This window comes from Zerene cesonia, chromosome 19, assembly GCF_012273895.1.
Source record: "Zerene cesonia ecotype Mississippi chromosome 19, Zerene_cesonia_1.1, whole genome shotgun sequence".
Lineage (NCBI taxonomy): Eukaryota > Metazoa > Arthropoda > Insecta > Lepidoptera > Pieridae > Zerene > Zerene cesonia.
Genome location: NC_052120.1, coordinates 1,547,188 through 1,563,000, shown reverse-complemented (window position 1 = coordinate 1,563,000; position 15,813 = coordinate 1,547,188). Strand labels below are relative to the sequence as shown.

General features: G+C 35.9%; 3 protein-coding genes across 3 annotated transcripts in view; 2 read left to right on the top strand and 1 right to left on the bottom strand.

The window, feature by feature from the left end:
• Window positions 1-6,845, top strand: part of LOC119834283 (probable phospholipid-transporting ATPase IF) — a 16,763-nt gene extending 9,918 nt beyond the window's left edge. Inside the window, exons 10-17 of the mRNA XM_038358619.1 lie at window positions 523-713; window positions 1,054-1,335; window positions 1,954-2,090; window positions 2,760-2,895; window positions 3,452-3,597; window positions 4,313-4,480; window positions 4,995-5,150; window positions 5,712-6,845. Of these exons, the coding sequence (XP_038214547.1) occupies window positions 523-713; window positions 1,054-1,335; window positions 1,954-2,090; window positions 2,760-2,895; window positions 3,452-3,597; window positions 4,313-4,480; window positions 4,995-5,150; window positions 5,712-5,904 (1,409 nt within the window). The 3' untranslated portion in view covers window positions 5,905-6,845. The remainder of the gene's footprint in view (window positions 1-522; window positions 714-1,053; window positions 1,336-1,953; window positions 2,091-2,759; window positions 2,896-3,451; window positions 3,598-4,312; window positions 4,481-4,994; window positions 5,151-5,711) is intronic.
• A 2,950-nt stretch (window positions 6,846-9,795) lies between these two features.
• On the top strand, window positions 9,796-14,871 carry LOC119834261 (retinoblastoma-binding protein 5 homolog). Its single transcript, XM_038358598.1, has 11 exons — window positions 9,796-9,973; window positions 10,063-10,088; window positions 10,336-10,530; window positions 10,865-11,071; window positions 11,376-11,557; window positions 11,901-12,020; window positions 12,348-12,541; window positions 12,908-13,083; window positions 13,566-13,679; window positions 13,981-14,101; window positions 14,765-14,871. Exons 1-11 carry the CDS (start codon window positions 9,955-9,957, stop codon window positions 14,839-14,841), a joined length of 1,431 nt encoding a protein of 476 aa, XP_038214526.1. The 5' UTR covers window positions 9,796-9,954; the 3' UTR covers window positions 14,842-14,871.
• A 438-nt stretch (window positions 14,872-15,309) lies between these two features.
• Window positions 15,310-15,813, bottom strand: part of LOC119834282 (remodeling and spacing factor 1) — a 17,363-nt gene continuing 16,859 nt past the window's right edge. Inside the window, exon 26 of the mRNA XM_038358618.1 lies at window positions 15,310-15,313. Within this exon, the coding sequence (XP_038214546.1) occupies window positions 15,310-15,313 (4 nt within the window). The remainder of the gene's footprint in view (window positions 15,314-15,813) is intronic.

The following is a 15,813-nucleotide window of genomic DNA, read 5'->3' as shown; positions in this document are numbered from 1 at the left end:
ACAGATTCGAAATTCAAATGTAATATTTTTTTATAATTAAGTGTAACAGTATTTATGGCCAGACTAAGTATATACGTTTATATGCACCTATATATAAGCATTACTAATAAGGTTGATTTTGTATAACGTTCGTTTCTTTATCTAGAATTTGGATTTTAAGCGACCATTACACATTTATAAATACTTTTTAACGGATTTTCAACGCGATTTTAGTTTGTCGCTCCGTGACCACGCTCGCTGTAATGTTTTCGAAACGTCAGGTTAACTAATATAATGTATAAATCGCGTTTAATTCCTTCAATACGTCTTTAATTTCTAAATCATATTTGTGGACTGTTTTAAGTAAATTTTTGCATAGAGTTATGAATGTAGTACTTATATATTATAATCTAAGACTCAAAACATGTTTAACAATTGTTTCCTAACATATCTAACGGACTTCCTCATTACTCCAACTCCTTAGTTATGTATATTCCTAGTGTGAATGAGGAACAATGATCTACAGTGGCGATATGCTTGCAGCGATAAGGCTCATGGAGTGCAGCACGACGGCCGGGCTGCAGCAGGTGAGCCAGCAGTACAGGGTGCTGGAGCAGCAGCTCACACTGCTCGGCGCCACCGCGGTGGAGGACTGCCTGCAGGACGACGTGGCGGACACCCTGGCGGCCCTGAGGCGGGCCGGGATCAGGATATGGGTGCTCACTGGGGATAAGGTTAGGAGATCCTTTTTTTTTACGCCGACGTTGGTAAGCGAGATTGTTTTTTGCCGTCGGGGAGGAAATCTTCAAAAGATAAGTGTTTTGCATATATAGCGTGTGGGATTTTTACCTACTATAACCCCCTCGATGGCAATTTCCAAAGCATTTTAGCAAGAACCCGGGGATATTTTAATTTACAATTATGGTATTTTTTGAAATGACTTAACCCAAATATGGAAAACAACATTGACAACGTCAGAAAACGAATATTTAAAATCGTTCGTTTCTAGCAACCAATATCTGCAATACATTGAAAATGTTGCTATAATAATGTTAAGTAAAACCTCCTTGCCAGGTGGAAACAGCCATAAACGTGTCGCAATCCTGCGCGCACATATCCGAGAACGACCGGCGCATGTTCCTCGTGGGCATCCAGGACGAGGAAGCTCTCAAGGACAGTTTGGCGCTCTGCCACCGGATGGTCTCGGAGCCTGGGTACAGGGATCTGACGCTGGTGGTCGACGGCACCAGCATGGCCGCGGTGCTGGACACTCCGCTTGCGCAGGAGTTCGTGGACATCTCGCTCAAGTGTACTGCAGTGCTGTGCTGCAGACTTTCCCCGATACAGAAGGCCAAGGTAGATATCTTATACCTTTAAACGAGCAATTCTTGTATTGGAATCTCGGAATCGGCTCCAACGATTTTCATGAAATTTAGTATACAGGGGGTTTCGGGGGCGATAAATCGATCTAGCTAGGAATTTTTTTTAGAAAATGTCATATTCGTGTTTTATTCGTGTTTTTTTTTTCCTGACATCTATTGGTGAATAATAATACTATTTTGCTTCGTAGATAGCTGGACAACTGAAATAACACATAGGCACTTTTTTTACCGATATTCCTACGGGATACGTTTACGCAGCACGCTTACGCGGTTTCAACCGCGGGTCACAGCTAGTAATTTTTAATTAACCTAACACAAAGATACAGATAGATACAAAAATACACAAACAAAATTAGAATTCTCTCGCGAGTACAATCTCGCTTATAAATATGTATCATATAATAAAACTATTTTATATAATCCGAATGACTTTTCAGATTATGCACGCTCTTCAAATATTTCCAAAGCATATGTTCACCGTTTTAGCGTTATAACATTAAAACGCTATTAAATACAAGAAAATTTGGAAAGTATAGAAGAAATTTTTTATATTTTCACAATGTATTTAGAAATTATACACATTCAATTTCAGATAGTGAAATTGATAAAGAATAGCTCAGAGCACCCGATCACCGCGGCCATCGGCGATGGAGCTAACGACATATCCATGATACAGGAAGCTCATGTCGGCTTCGGCATCTTCGGCAAAGAGGGGCATCAGGCTGCTAGGTAAAGGTTCTTTTAATTGGAAATTATTGGAAAAAAAAAATTGAAAGTGTTTATTTTCCTAATTGGATATGTTATGTTATAGTTTTATAAGAGAGATCCTACTAATCCTACTTCCTATCCTAGTAATATTATAAATGCGAAAGTTTGTGAGGATGGATGTATGTGTATGTGTTTGTATGTTTGTTACTCTTTCACGCAAAATCTACTGAACCGATTGCAATGAAATTTGGTACATAGACAGCTGGAAAACTGGAATAACATACAGGCGACTTTTTATCCCGATACTTCTACGGGACATACGCGGGTGAAGCCGCGGGGCGCAACGGAATTGGTTGTGTGGTAATGTAGTTTAAAATTAAAAAAAAAAGCTTTAATAATAGAATCAAATGAATTATCTTACTTGCACACATAGAGCATACGAAACCTATGTCCTTTTCATCGGTTCACTAGTTCAGGTGTGATGAAGAGACAGATAGAGTTACTCTTTTATTTATAATATCAGTAGATATTTCCAACGATCGCCACCAACTCAGCCTGTTGGATTATAATATTAAATTATAACAACTCATTTTAATTATCCGGTTAATAATGTAACTTTTTAAGATTCCCGATTACAAAATTATTGACTATCTCATATTTAATAATGAATGCATCTTCTTTTTTCTCCAGATCAGCTGATTTCGCGTTCACAAAGTTCTCGAAAGTGAAGAAGATGCTCCTAGTGCTGGGACACTGGTACTACCAGCGGCTCGCCACACTCATACATTACTTCTTCTATAAGAATTTAATTCTAGGGAATATTATGGTGGGTATAACGAAAAATGGAGTTACTTGTTTTGATTATTCTTATGTTAAATAAAGACGTAAGTTGTGGAGAATTATGATTTATTTGGAAAATTTGTAAAAAATTTTTTTTTTTTTGAAGTCACATTCAATATGACATTGTCTTTGCCGAGACGCAATGTAACGACTAGTGATGTTATCAAAATATCTTTCTAATATCACTATATCCAGACTGTTAAATTATAAGAAATCATTTCGATTGACATTCTTCCGTTTAATTATAATATCACTAGTGATATAGTAATATAACGTATTTGACAATATACCTGTAACATTAATTTTTTTGTTTATTTAAGCTTATCTACACTATTTTTTATAAAGAATTTGTATTTTTGTACGTTTGTTTGTAATGGATAAACTCAAAAACAATTGGATCGATTTTAAAAATTCTTTCACCATTAAAAGGCTGCAACTTCGCTTCCCGACATAGGCTGTATAAATACCACGGGCGAAGCGGGGGCGAATTGTTTGGGCGACTGTGTGAATAAAAATGAATCGATAAATGAATTCCCCCACAGCTATTCTTCCAAATCCAATCAGCGTTTTCAACCCAATCGGTGTACGACAGCATGTACCTCACGTTCTACAACCTCGTGTTCACGTCAGTCCCCTGCCTCGTGCTGTCCGTCACCGAGCAGCGCTGGCCGAAGGATCTGCTGCTTAAGTGAGTGTCGAGTCTAACTCAAACTGAGTTCGACCCTTATTCGAACTAAGTTTAAGCTAAGATTCTAACTGTATATCTATTTGCGTCTTTGATTCTGATTCTGACACCCACTCTCACACTAGCTTTGATTGATTGGTAACTTTTTATTTGCACTAATACAAAAGTACTAAGTTCGAGTCTTATTCATACTAAACTTAAGATATAACTCTAACTGTATATCGAATTGGGTCTTTGATTCTGACTTTCACATACACTTTTACACAAACTTTGATTGATAATTCTCTATTTGCACCAATGAACCAATACACAATGACACAAACGTTTAACACTTTATTCCTGTTGGTCTGTTCAGTTCGTTCATTTCATTGTTTAAAATTTAATACATGTAAATGTATAAAGTAGATTGATTTGGGAGGAGTTTTTGATACTTCTCTTACTCCACTTTTTACTAATTAATTATTTATGTGTTTGTCAATTTTCGAAAATTACGATCCGGAATGTGGCTTACATTAAAAAGAATTGACGAGGAATAAAATATTCCGTAAAAATTTCCACTTAAAACTCACTCCTCACTCTTAGAAATTGGATATGTGACGATAAATTTCGAAAGACGAAAGCATAAACGTCAGTCAGTGAATTTTCAATCGCTTTACATCCTAAGTTAAAATTAAGAATTGTGTGGGGAAGAAATAAATACGCCAGCACACGTTTCCAGCAACCCCATGCTGTACAGGAACATAAGCAGGAACCGGCTGCTCTCGTGGGCGCAGTTCGGCGCGTGGGTGCTGTCCGCGCTGTACCACTCGCTGCTCATCTACGGCTTCGCGCAGTGGTACCTGGCGCCCGACGTCGTCACCGCGGACGGGAAGACCGCGGATCTATGGTACGCACTTGGATTTGAAATTGATCTGGTATATAAAATTCCCGTGTCACAATTTTAGCTAGTGAACTCCTTCGAAACGGTTGGACCGATTCTTATGAAATTTTGTGTGCATATTGGGTATGTCTGAGAATCGGCCAACATCTATTTTTCATACCCCTAATTGATAAGAGTAAGGCAGAACAGCGTTTGCCGGGTCAGCTAGTAATAATATCACTTATCGGGCAAAGATATAACAACTGTACGTAAATTGGTAAACTAGCTAGGACTCATTAGACTATGTTAAGGACCATCTTCCCATTGGATATAATCATAGTTTTTTTTTCATCAATCTCTTTCTTAAGTACTTTTTAGTGAGCTAGAAATTAAAAAAAGCGTCTTGAAATATTTGATTGCAATGCCACACTGAAGTCTGAAATGGCATTTTGTGACAAAGAGCAGGCTCTTGAGAAAAGGAGAAATATATGTATTTTTGGTTGAGAAAGGGACAGCAATGTGACATAGTTGTGTGCCACAGGAGCCTGGGCGCGGTGCTGTTCCACATGTCGATGGTGGTGGTGACGCTGAAGCTGTGCCTGCACACGCGCCGCGTGACGCTCGTGCTCGCGCTCTCCGCCGCGCTCTCGCTGGCCGCCTACATTGCCTTCAACGCGCTCTACTCGCTGCTCTACCTGTGAGTTCATTCCTTCTAACTCTATCTAGAGCCCAGCTCTGTTACGTAGAATCGTGGGGCGGCCGCGCTCTGGCTGGCCGCCGGTGTCGCCTTTAATGCGCTCTACTCGCTGCTCTACTCGTGAGTCCATTTCTATTAACCCTATCTAGAGTTCTACTCTCTAAAGTAGCCGTGGAGTGGCTCGACCGTGAGCCTCCACGGTCATAGCGGGTAACTGAGCTGGTGGTTCACCTGATGATAAGCGATCACCACCGCCCATAAATTATCGAATATCTCTTCCATATGCGCTGTCCGTTTTAAAGGGGTAAGGGATAAGGAAAGTATTGTCGACTGGAAAGAAGGAATGGACTGGGAAGGGTAGGGAAAAGGAAACGTACCTCCGGCACCCCCACCCACCATACGAAACACAATAGCAAGCTATTATTGCAAACCGGTTTTCTGTGGGGGTGTGGTACCTCCCCGGTGCGAGCTAGCTCAATTCGTGCTTCTGCCAATGTTTTTTTGCAATAAATACATGGCATTCATTAAGTTATTTACTCGATGTAAGTATTACGATTGCAGGCAGATCGACGGCGACGTGCTCGGCACGTACACCCGCCTGCTGGCGGCGCCGTCCTTCTGGCTGTTCAACCTGCTGGCCACAGCCGCCACGCTCGCGCCCGACTTCTGCCTTCGGATCCTGACCGAGAAGTGGGCCCGCAGGAACATACGCACCGACCTTACCGAATCCAGCGTGTTCACTACCAGGCTGTGAATTGTCTATGGTTCGGTTTGGGGTTGATGCTGGAATGTCTATGGTTTGGTTGAAAGAAAGAAAACAATAGAGGTCACTTATGTAGTTACTGTAAGTTATGGTTGGTGGTGATAGTGAAATGTCTATGGTTTTCAAGTTATGTTCGGTTTTATAACTGCTGCTGCTGGGTGTGACCTGCTAGTTATAAACAAAAATGTTGCAAAAAATAAAAAAAAGTTGAAGGAAAAAAGAAAGAAATCACGTTATATGACACATACGCGAAAAGAAAGAAAACAATATAGGCCATTATGTAGATACTATATTGTACTTTATGGTTGGTGGTCATGGTAAAATGTCTGTGGTTTTTAAGAAAAATTCGCTAATAGATTAGTTGTGTTCCGTTTATAACTGCTGGGTGTATGCTGCTTACTTGCTACTTAGCAGGCCTATAAAATAAAATAATTCATAACATTGTATAAACAAAACATATTGAAAAGATAAAAAGAGTATTGCCATATAATATGTCAAGTAAACACGTATAAAATATTGATAAATATTTTAAGTGGTAACGTGATTTATGTGAAAGCGTATGCTTTTATTACATTTTAAAGAAGGTTTGTATACACATATTATATGCAGTATATTTATATTTATTATTTATTTAGGATAAAATTTAATAACAACTTGTCACATACATAAATACTTATTTTACTATCAATTAGATAAGGTCTCGAAATGGTGTAATAACCATAATAGATATGATACCATAAAGTATATCTTTATGGTTAACTATTTTTGATATTGGATTTTAAAAAAGATTGCCAAGTGTTAAAGAGGTTTTATATATGGTTTTCAGCTCTCATCTATAATAAGTATTATAAAACATTGTATGTAATAGTTTAATCTTAAGCTAGTGTTCTATTTAATAACTTTTTTGTTTCCAAAACGACTTTCTCGATTTGACTATTTTTTTGTTGTGATTTTACTCAATAACTTCAAGCGACCAATTGACGTGATTCTTTTTGTCTTTGATAGGAATTTTTTATATGTGGTGTTACCATATCAGAATTTGGGGTGGTACCTCCCCCTCCCGCCCTCAGGGCTGTCCATATCCTTTTTTAGAAAATAATTATGTATCTTTATTAGGTCTAAGTGATGTGATATGTTATATTATAGTGTAAAGGGCCAAAGTTAAGTCTTATAATGGCTAATATTAATATTGAAAAGCATATTTTATTAGTTTTACTCAATTATAAATAGGTATATCTTTATATTTGGAAGTAGCGTTCTCGCGCTTTTATTAATTCATTTGTACTAAATATGTATGATGTATGTAACTGACTTCTTTAGACTCAATTTTAATCCACTTTTAACGGGCAGATTTAATTCAAATTTTGTACACTTATCAAGGATGGGTGACAATACAATAATTTCATGAATTTATCTTATTATCGTGATAGGATCGCCAAGATGAAATAATTAAAGCCTGTTGTTTTAGTATTTGTTAAACTAAATTTATTATTTTTTATTTATGTATTTTATATTACTCGCTTTATATATAAAATAGTAATGACCTAGCGTTTTGATGGTAAATTATGGCAAATAAATAATAATAAAATGCAGAACTATTGAGAAATTTTAAAAGGTAGGTTAAGGCACATTTCGTTACATGACAGAGAAGAAAAATATACCTACAAGAGAAATAGAAAGAGACCGCTAAATATTTGAAAAAATTAAACTGAGTGTACGGCTCAACATAATATGTTTATACATTATTCTTACTGATTATATGGATATTAAAATATACCCCACATTTACAACTTTTGAGGTGTTAAAGTTGTTTAATGTGATCTATATAAATTATTATGAAATAATGTTTGAGTTAGAGCATTACTTAACTAAATATAAATAATTTATTTACTAACTTAATAAAAACAAAAGAGGTCTCTCTGAGCGACTGGTCTATACATTTATGATTCAATTAATATAAAATTAGGTTCGATACTGCGCCATTTTGTAATGTCACTACATATCATTCAAGTTAAAATATAACGTATTTAAATTTGACATAAAACTCAGGAAAATAAAATAACTTATTATTGATATACAAAAATCAAACAAATTTCGTAGGTATATTATATCTAAGATATAAGTATTACAATCTATCAATAAATTCAAATAAATATATATATATATATATACTACGGGTCCAAAAAAAAACATTATTTTCTTTATTATTTTTATACGTTAACCGATTGCTAAGTGCTAATGAACACAATCACATTTTCACACTAATATTATTAATGTGAAAGTTTGCTTGTTTGGATGTTTGTCCGTGAATCATGCTGAAACTACTGAACGGAACGAACTTGGGTGATATAGTAACTTTTATCCCGATTAAATGCTTCCTTCGGATAAAACAGGAATTTTGATATCAGGGCGGAGCCGGGACGAGCGTCTTGTGTTTAATAAAATGGCGAGTCTTATATATGCGCTAATGTTGTGATAATATTATGAGCTTTTCGTAACAGGGAACTATTTATATGCACTAATTTTAGTGAGGTATTCTAGTCATAGAGCATAGTATTTAAGATGTAATATCTAAATTTTATGTAATTAATATTATTATATAAATATAAGTAAATATAGCATAGTACTGAACGAAACCATTAAAAATATTACCTACGAAAGTAAGGTGTGTCCTTAATAAAAATTTGGTATTTTTAAGAGCAAAGTTGTTTATTGAAGGGATTTTAAATAAGTTTACGAAAGAATATGTAAAATATTTAAAAAATATAATTTACATATTTTTGAATATATATTTTGTATTTTAAATTTATTTATTATAAAGTTATTTGTAAGAAGGGATCTGTAGTGAGAAATAAATATATTTAAGGACAATTTTAGCTATTTAGCTACTAATAATGTAACGCTGAAGAGAGCTGTTTGTTTGTTTGAACGTATTAATGACAGAAATAACTGAACCAATTTCAAAAATTATTTTACCGTGAATGTGTATTCAAAACTAAAATACTTAAATTCGACACTTGCATTTAACAAATACAGGTAATATTTTTCAATAAATATGTTGAATTTATCAATGCGTTTTATTTTTCGACTACAATACTTCCAACTTCTCTTTCAGCAATTTTAGGCTTAACTAAAATTAAAAATTAAAAAAAAAGAAGTTGATGCTTTTCTCTGGCTAAACTATTTTCTATTGCTGTAAAAGCATAACAAGAAATACATATTCATATTCAAAATATTGGAATGGATATGATTATTTAAACAATATTTCATTAATGAAATTAAAATCCAAATGCTTTTTTCTTAAATCGGGGCACTGCTTAGGGGAAAAAGCATCAAGACGTTTATCTTTGCCTGCATGCTATAAACATAGATGGTCAACTCACAATATTCAAATGAATAGAGTATGTACATTTTACACAAAATACTTTTTTACATACAATAAAGGTAGTATAATGTAGTTTATACAAACATGACTACAACGACATATGTTTGTATTACAACGCAAACGGCACTTGAAGACGCAAATTTTGAGGTTTTTAATATGTTTGTTTAAAGTTGTAAAAAGAATAATGTTCGCGCTACATTTGTGATTAAATGTAGTTTACATCAAAACTTCATTAAGAGCTGTGTGTAGACGACGACGGCTGCCGTAAATATTCTAAACAGTTAGAACAGTTAGTAGAACCCTATAATTGTTGCATAAAAATTATGCATATTCAACGTATTTTATGTGCGTTTCACATACATATGTAGTTATGACTGTATTGTCAAATGTCTTCTTTTTCTTTAGTTGCAACTTATGACTCATGAGTGAAATTGTGTCGATTGATTGTCTGTGTTTATTTCAATCACGCTTGCGGTGTGTCACTTGTCAGTTGTTAGTGTTTTGGCTCGTCCGTCGCCGTTGGGCGCTGCAGGAATATTATTTTTGTTTTGATTTATATTCTTCGTTATTTACAATATAATCTAGTTTCGTACTCATATAATTATGTTTATCTACTAATTTTACAACAAGTTCGATCATAAAGCTTAGTTATAAATATGAATCTCGAGTTGCTAGGTAAGTTTTGCTTGATAGGCGCGATTCTTGTTACATTGTTTACAAATATTTGTTTTTACTGATTTCTGAATTCACGCTTCCATTTTCAGAATCATTTGGACAAAATTATCCTGAGGTAAGTACATAATAATACATACATAGAATGTTTAATATACGAATAATTCAATGCAAGCAATTTAAATTTTGTTTTTTTTATTGGTGCTCAGAGCCTAAAAATTGCAATATGTTTGATTCTATACACTACCATAAATTTATATTAAGTCAATTGTTTGTATTAAAAGGCAATGTTTGCGATTAGAACCAAATATGAACTTTTTTGCTTACTTCAATACGAAAACTAACCTAAACATAATATTTTGCAGGAATTCGATGGAACATTGGATTCCATATCACTAGCAGCTACATGCGCGTTCAACCGACGCGGAACGCTTTTAGCTGTGGGCTGCAATGATGGAAGAATATTTATCTGGGATTTTCTAACGAGAGGCATTGCTAAGTCCATATCAGCTCATGTGTATCCAGTTTGTAGCTTAAGTTGGTCTCGGAATTGTAAAAAGGTTTGTTACATTTATACTCACCTACATTTTTTTTAGTCTATTGAAAAGCAGCCACCTAAAGTTGTCATGTTAGAATTTGGCATATATACACTAGTCAATAATAATGCATATTTTATGCGATCACAAGAAAAAATCTCGCCTAATCACAATATATGTCTGAATTTTAAATATTTTGAATTTTTAGATCTGTTTGGAGTCAGAGACATAAATTTAAAAAATTCCGATTAGGAATAGACTAATTTATGAAATAAATAAATGCTATGTTGTGTTTGGTTCTTTATCTTTATTTAAGCATTGTTGTGTAAAAATCCAAACATTTAATAATAATCTACAGCTATTATCATCATCAACGGATCACAATGTGTGCATATGGGATGTGCTGTCGGGTGAATGCGAACAGAGATACAGGTTTCCCACGCCCATACAAAGGGTGCAGTTTGACCCACGGAATGATAAACGTTTTCTCGTGTGCCCCATGAGACATGCAGCTCTGTTGGTTGACACGGACGGTGGCCATAAGATACTGCCTATTGATGATGATGTGAGTATGCCAAGGTGTATTATGTATACATACTTAAGTATAGAATGTTCAGTAGAAATAAACAAAATCTTGCATTCCTGGGCTGTTTATCAAACGTCCTATCAGTTTATAAACCAGACCAGTTTATAAATTCAACTTACTAATTGAAGTGTTGTATAGTTGTTTGTTCTTAAATCAACATCATAGAACAAAAAATGATGGTTTATATCAAAAGAATTTCTTTTGGGCAAAAACTGAGCAAAATACAGCTGTAGGGTATTTAATAATTTTCCTAAAAAATTCAACAAATCTTTTATTATTTTAGGGTGATATAAACGTAATAGCTTCATTTGATCGGCGAGGTGATCATGTCTATACTGGGAATGCAAAGGGAAAGATACTTATATTGGACTCACAGTCTTTAGCAATTAAGGCAAGCTTTAAAATCACAGTTGGCACATCGAGCACGACTGGTATTAAAAGTATAGAGTTTGCTAGAAGGGGAGAGTGAGTATGAAATTTTATATAAATATATTTGTATAATTTCCGTATGTATATATGTAAGACAAAAATTGTAATCTTTTGGATGAAAAAATTTATAGTCAAATCTATAAATTGCTCAAATTATGTGTAATGATAACTTTTAATTAAGAAATTGTGTTTATTTTCAAAAAAAAAAATCTTTTGCTATTATTAACAACATTAATGATATATTATGAAATTATTATATGTATAGATATTGTATATTGCTATGTCTCATCTGGAGCGTTTAGATAGGGCGAGAGCTGTGGTCCGAAATTTATCATGTTTTCATTTATATTATTTTACTTTATAAATATATAAATTGCAGCTGTTTTCTGGTGAACACATCAGACCGTGTGATTAGAGTGTACGACACCAACACAGTACTCAAGTGTGGAATCAATGGAGAGCCAGAACCTATACAGAAGTTACAAGACCTTGTCAATAAGTATGTTTACCACTATGTATTAATTTTTTTTTATTTACAGCATGTCCATACATCATATTCTAATAACTGAATCAAATAGTTATAATTAAAGTGAAGTCCTGCGTCCTCCTAGTGGGGTATGTCGTTCGTGGTTGTTGCAACCTTTTAGGACGTCCACTGTTGGACATAGGCCTCCCTTAAAGATTTCCAAAACGACTGATCACCAGCGGCTGGAGTCTAGCGGCTCCCTACCACTTAAATCAGGTCGTCCGTCCATCTTGTTGAAGGCCTTCCCACGCTGCGAGCTCCTATAAATAATATAAATTCTCATGGAACCCCACATTGCAGGACGACATGGAAGAAGTGTTGTTTCTCCGGAGACGGCGAGTACATATGCGCGGGTTCGGCGCGCCAGCACGCGCTGTACGTGTGGGAGAAGGCCATCGGCAACTTGGTGAAGATCCTCCATGGCACCAAAGGCGAGCTACTGCTGGACGTCGTGTGGCACCCCGTGCGGCCCATCATCGCCAGCATCAGCGCTGGTGAGTGTGCACCTGCGCAAGACCCAGTACCACTGCTGCAGCAGTACACCCGGGGACAATTACAAAACCATAACATAGAGTAGACACAATTTATTTTTAATCTAAATCGCTTCCATATAATACAATAAATTATTTGCACCCATAGTCAACAGTTATCTTAATAAGTTCCTCATACCTTACCTTAGTATGTTAGTACCTAAGTATGTTAATCAAACAAAAAGTATATTTAGTGCCTAGTGGGCACTTAGTGTAAGGGAAGAGAACTCAATATGTACTCCAAAAACTTAAATTTCTAAACAATTAGTCACTTAAACGTCTCGATTGTGAAACTAGATAGCACTGTATCGTCTGAATAATGTTTTAAAGGTGTCGTATCGATCTGGGCGCAGAACCAGGTCGAGAACTGGTCCGCGTTCGCGCCGGACTTCAAGGAGCTGGACGAGAACGTGGAGTACGAAGAGAGGGAGAGTGAGTTCGACGTGGAGGACGAGGACCGCTCCGTGGACCAGGCGGGGGAGAGCAGGAACGATGAGGAGGTTGAGGTTGGACTGCCACAGCTTTTTTTATAAACTAGCTTGTAGGATTAATTCTACTACTTACATAGACTTTAATGCTACATACAAAAGGAGCACTTTGAATCGTCTTTTATCCTTACCAAGAGCCAATTTTCCACTGTTCACTTTCTGTCAATTTTCTGTTTGTAATGTAATGAAGAATGACAAATTGCGTAATATTTTTTCTAGAAAGTGTGTAAATTTATGCTACTCAGAGTAACTTGAAGTATCTAATTAATATACACTAGAGGTCCCGTCGGCTTCGCCCGTTAGCTTCGCTACGTTTTTTCTCCCATTTTTGAACCTTTTTTGTACCATAGCAAACATATTAGAAATATTAGCCGAATCGATCGAGCCGTTCTTGATTTTAACGTTTAGTAACACATTGGACGATTCGTTCGAATTTATATATATAGCAGTTATAAATTGGCGATACTGGAAAGTAGGTATATGAGTTGCGATTGACTCAGGTGGACGTGACGACGTGCGAGCCGGTGGCGGCCTTCTGCAGCTCGGACGAGGAGGGCGAGGACGAGGGGCTGCTCGCCTTCCTGCCCATCGCGCCGGAGATCGAGGACCCCGAGGTACACACACACACACACACACAAACATACACATACACACACATATACACACAAGTAATAATAAAATGATGAATAACACACAAAAACACCAATTTGGCCCAACTTTCACCGGGGAAGTACTACACCCCACTAAAGCAGCGTGAAATGCATAATATTTATGTACAGTACTGCAGAATTGAAATTGTATTCGTTCCTATTATCTATCTATATCACTAAGCATCACCAAGCACGACACTAACTGTCACCAAGCACGACAGCAAGTGTCAGTAAGCATGTCACCAAGCGGCACCGACGGTTGCAGGACGGGTGGGCGGCGACGTCGGAGGCGGTGACGCCGAGCGCGACGCCCGAGAAGGCGGAGCCGCCCGCCAAGCGCGCCAAGACCAACACCATCGACATCAACCTCAAGATCGACCCGCCCGGTAATATATATTCATACTCATATATTAATCTATTTTATTTCTATAACATTTGACAGCTAAAGAAATTTTGATAGGAAAAAGCGATAGCTATAGGACACTCACTTATCCATTCCGAGAAATTATGAAGCCAGAAGTAGCATCTAATATCAATAGAAATATAAATTTATCGATCTATTATATGCTAGCCGCTCGCCCCGCCTCCGCTCTGATTCAACTTTTAAACGTTATTCTTAAATCTATCTTTCAAAAATAATTAAAATTTTAACTTGTACTAGGATAGTTACAGTTAAAAAATTTTAAACTTACATAGAGATCATGTACCAGGGCCGACGCAGGGCAACATATATATTTTTTTTTGTTTAATATGTCTCGAAATATTTTTTTACCGCCATCACATTATCAGAACAATTTAAATGGAACCAAGCGATTCAAACTTCAATTTTAGAATTGGAACGGTTGGAAAATCGGTTCACCCAGTCAAAAGTAACAAACTCGAAAAAATCTTACTTCTTACCTCTTACTTTTTTTAAGTCGGTGGAAATCTACTCTATCGTTTTTTTTAATTCTTATTCTGTTAAAAGGTACATTTATACTTATCATTTTGACTACTTATCAAGTGAAACTAATTTTGGTGAAACGATAAAAATATTTCATTATTTCCAGAAAACCCACTACCGTTTGGAGGCAAAAATAAACAAGCGGCAGGAAATAAGAAAGTTGCCGGCAGACCCAGAAAATAAATCGTATTATTATATTATATTTTAAAATCATCTCGTTTTTTTTATTTCTCATCTACCCTAATTCTACCTGATATTATTTCTGTATCAAAGGTGAAGAATAATTTAAATCACTTTTAAGTATTGTATTGGCTGTTTTAAATAAATATATACATAGTTATTTAGCTACGTTATTTTTCGTTTGATCAAAATTTCAATACATCAATTTTAAAAACTTAATTATTGAATCTTGAAAATTTTTATTGAAAGAATAGATTATAAATTTGATGGACAGAGATGTCCAACATTGGTTACGTAATGGATGGATAGGATATTAAAAACGGTCGATAGTTACCGAAGATATCTAAAGCTATCTTTCTGTTACTATAATATGAATTCGACGGCGGTTAGATCATTGACTAGAAGAATATATGTGTGGTAGGTCTAAAGGTCGGTGGAATGTTTCAAACATTCCAAGAACTCAAAATAAAGTTATCTGGAAGTATTTGATCTAAATGCAAATATTTTTTATTCTTCAATACTTCCTATGCTTAAATAATTATACAAGAATACATGAAATTGTGAATGAAGGTATAGGAGGTAAAAAGAATAAAAAATAAAACAACGTATAGGAGAAAAACATTTATTTGCAAAAAGAAATACCTCTGTAATAAAATTCGTATTTAGAGTATACAATAAGTACTTATCGTTCTGTATATAAATAATCTCACTTAAACGTAAACAAAAATAATAATACATCGTTTGTATTCGAGAACGAATTCCTCGTCAACCGAAACCGTCAATAATAATATCGCACACCGCGCGGGCGTCTAGCCGCCGTCGGTATAAATAATTATCTATATATTTACACGAAACTAACAACTACGCGTCTATGTCGTCCTCGCGCTGGCTCGAGAAGTAGCTCACCAGGCCGCCGAACACGCTGCCCTCTTCGCGCTCCTCCTTGATGCCGCCCGGCCGCAGCGGCGCCCGCGG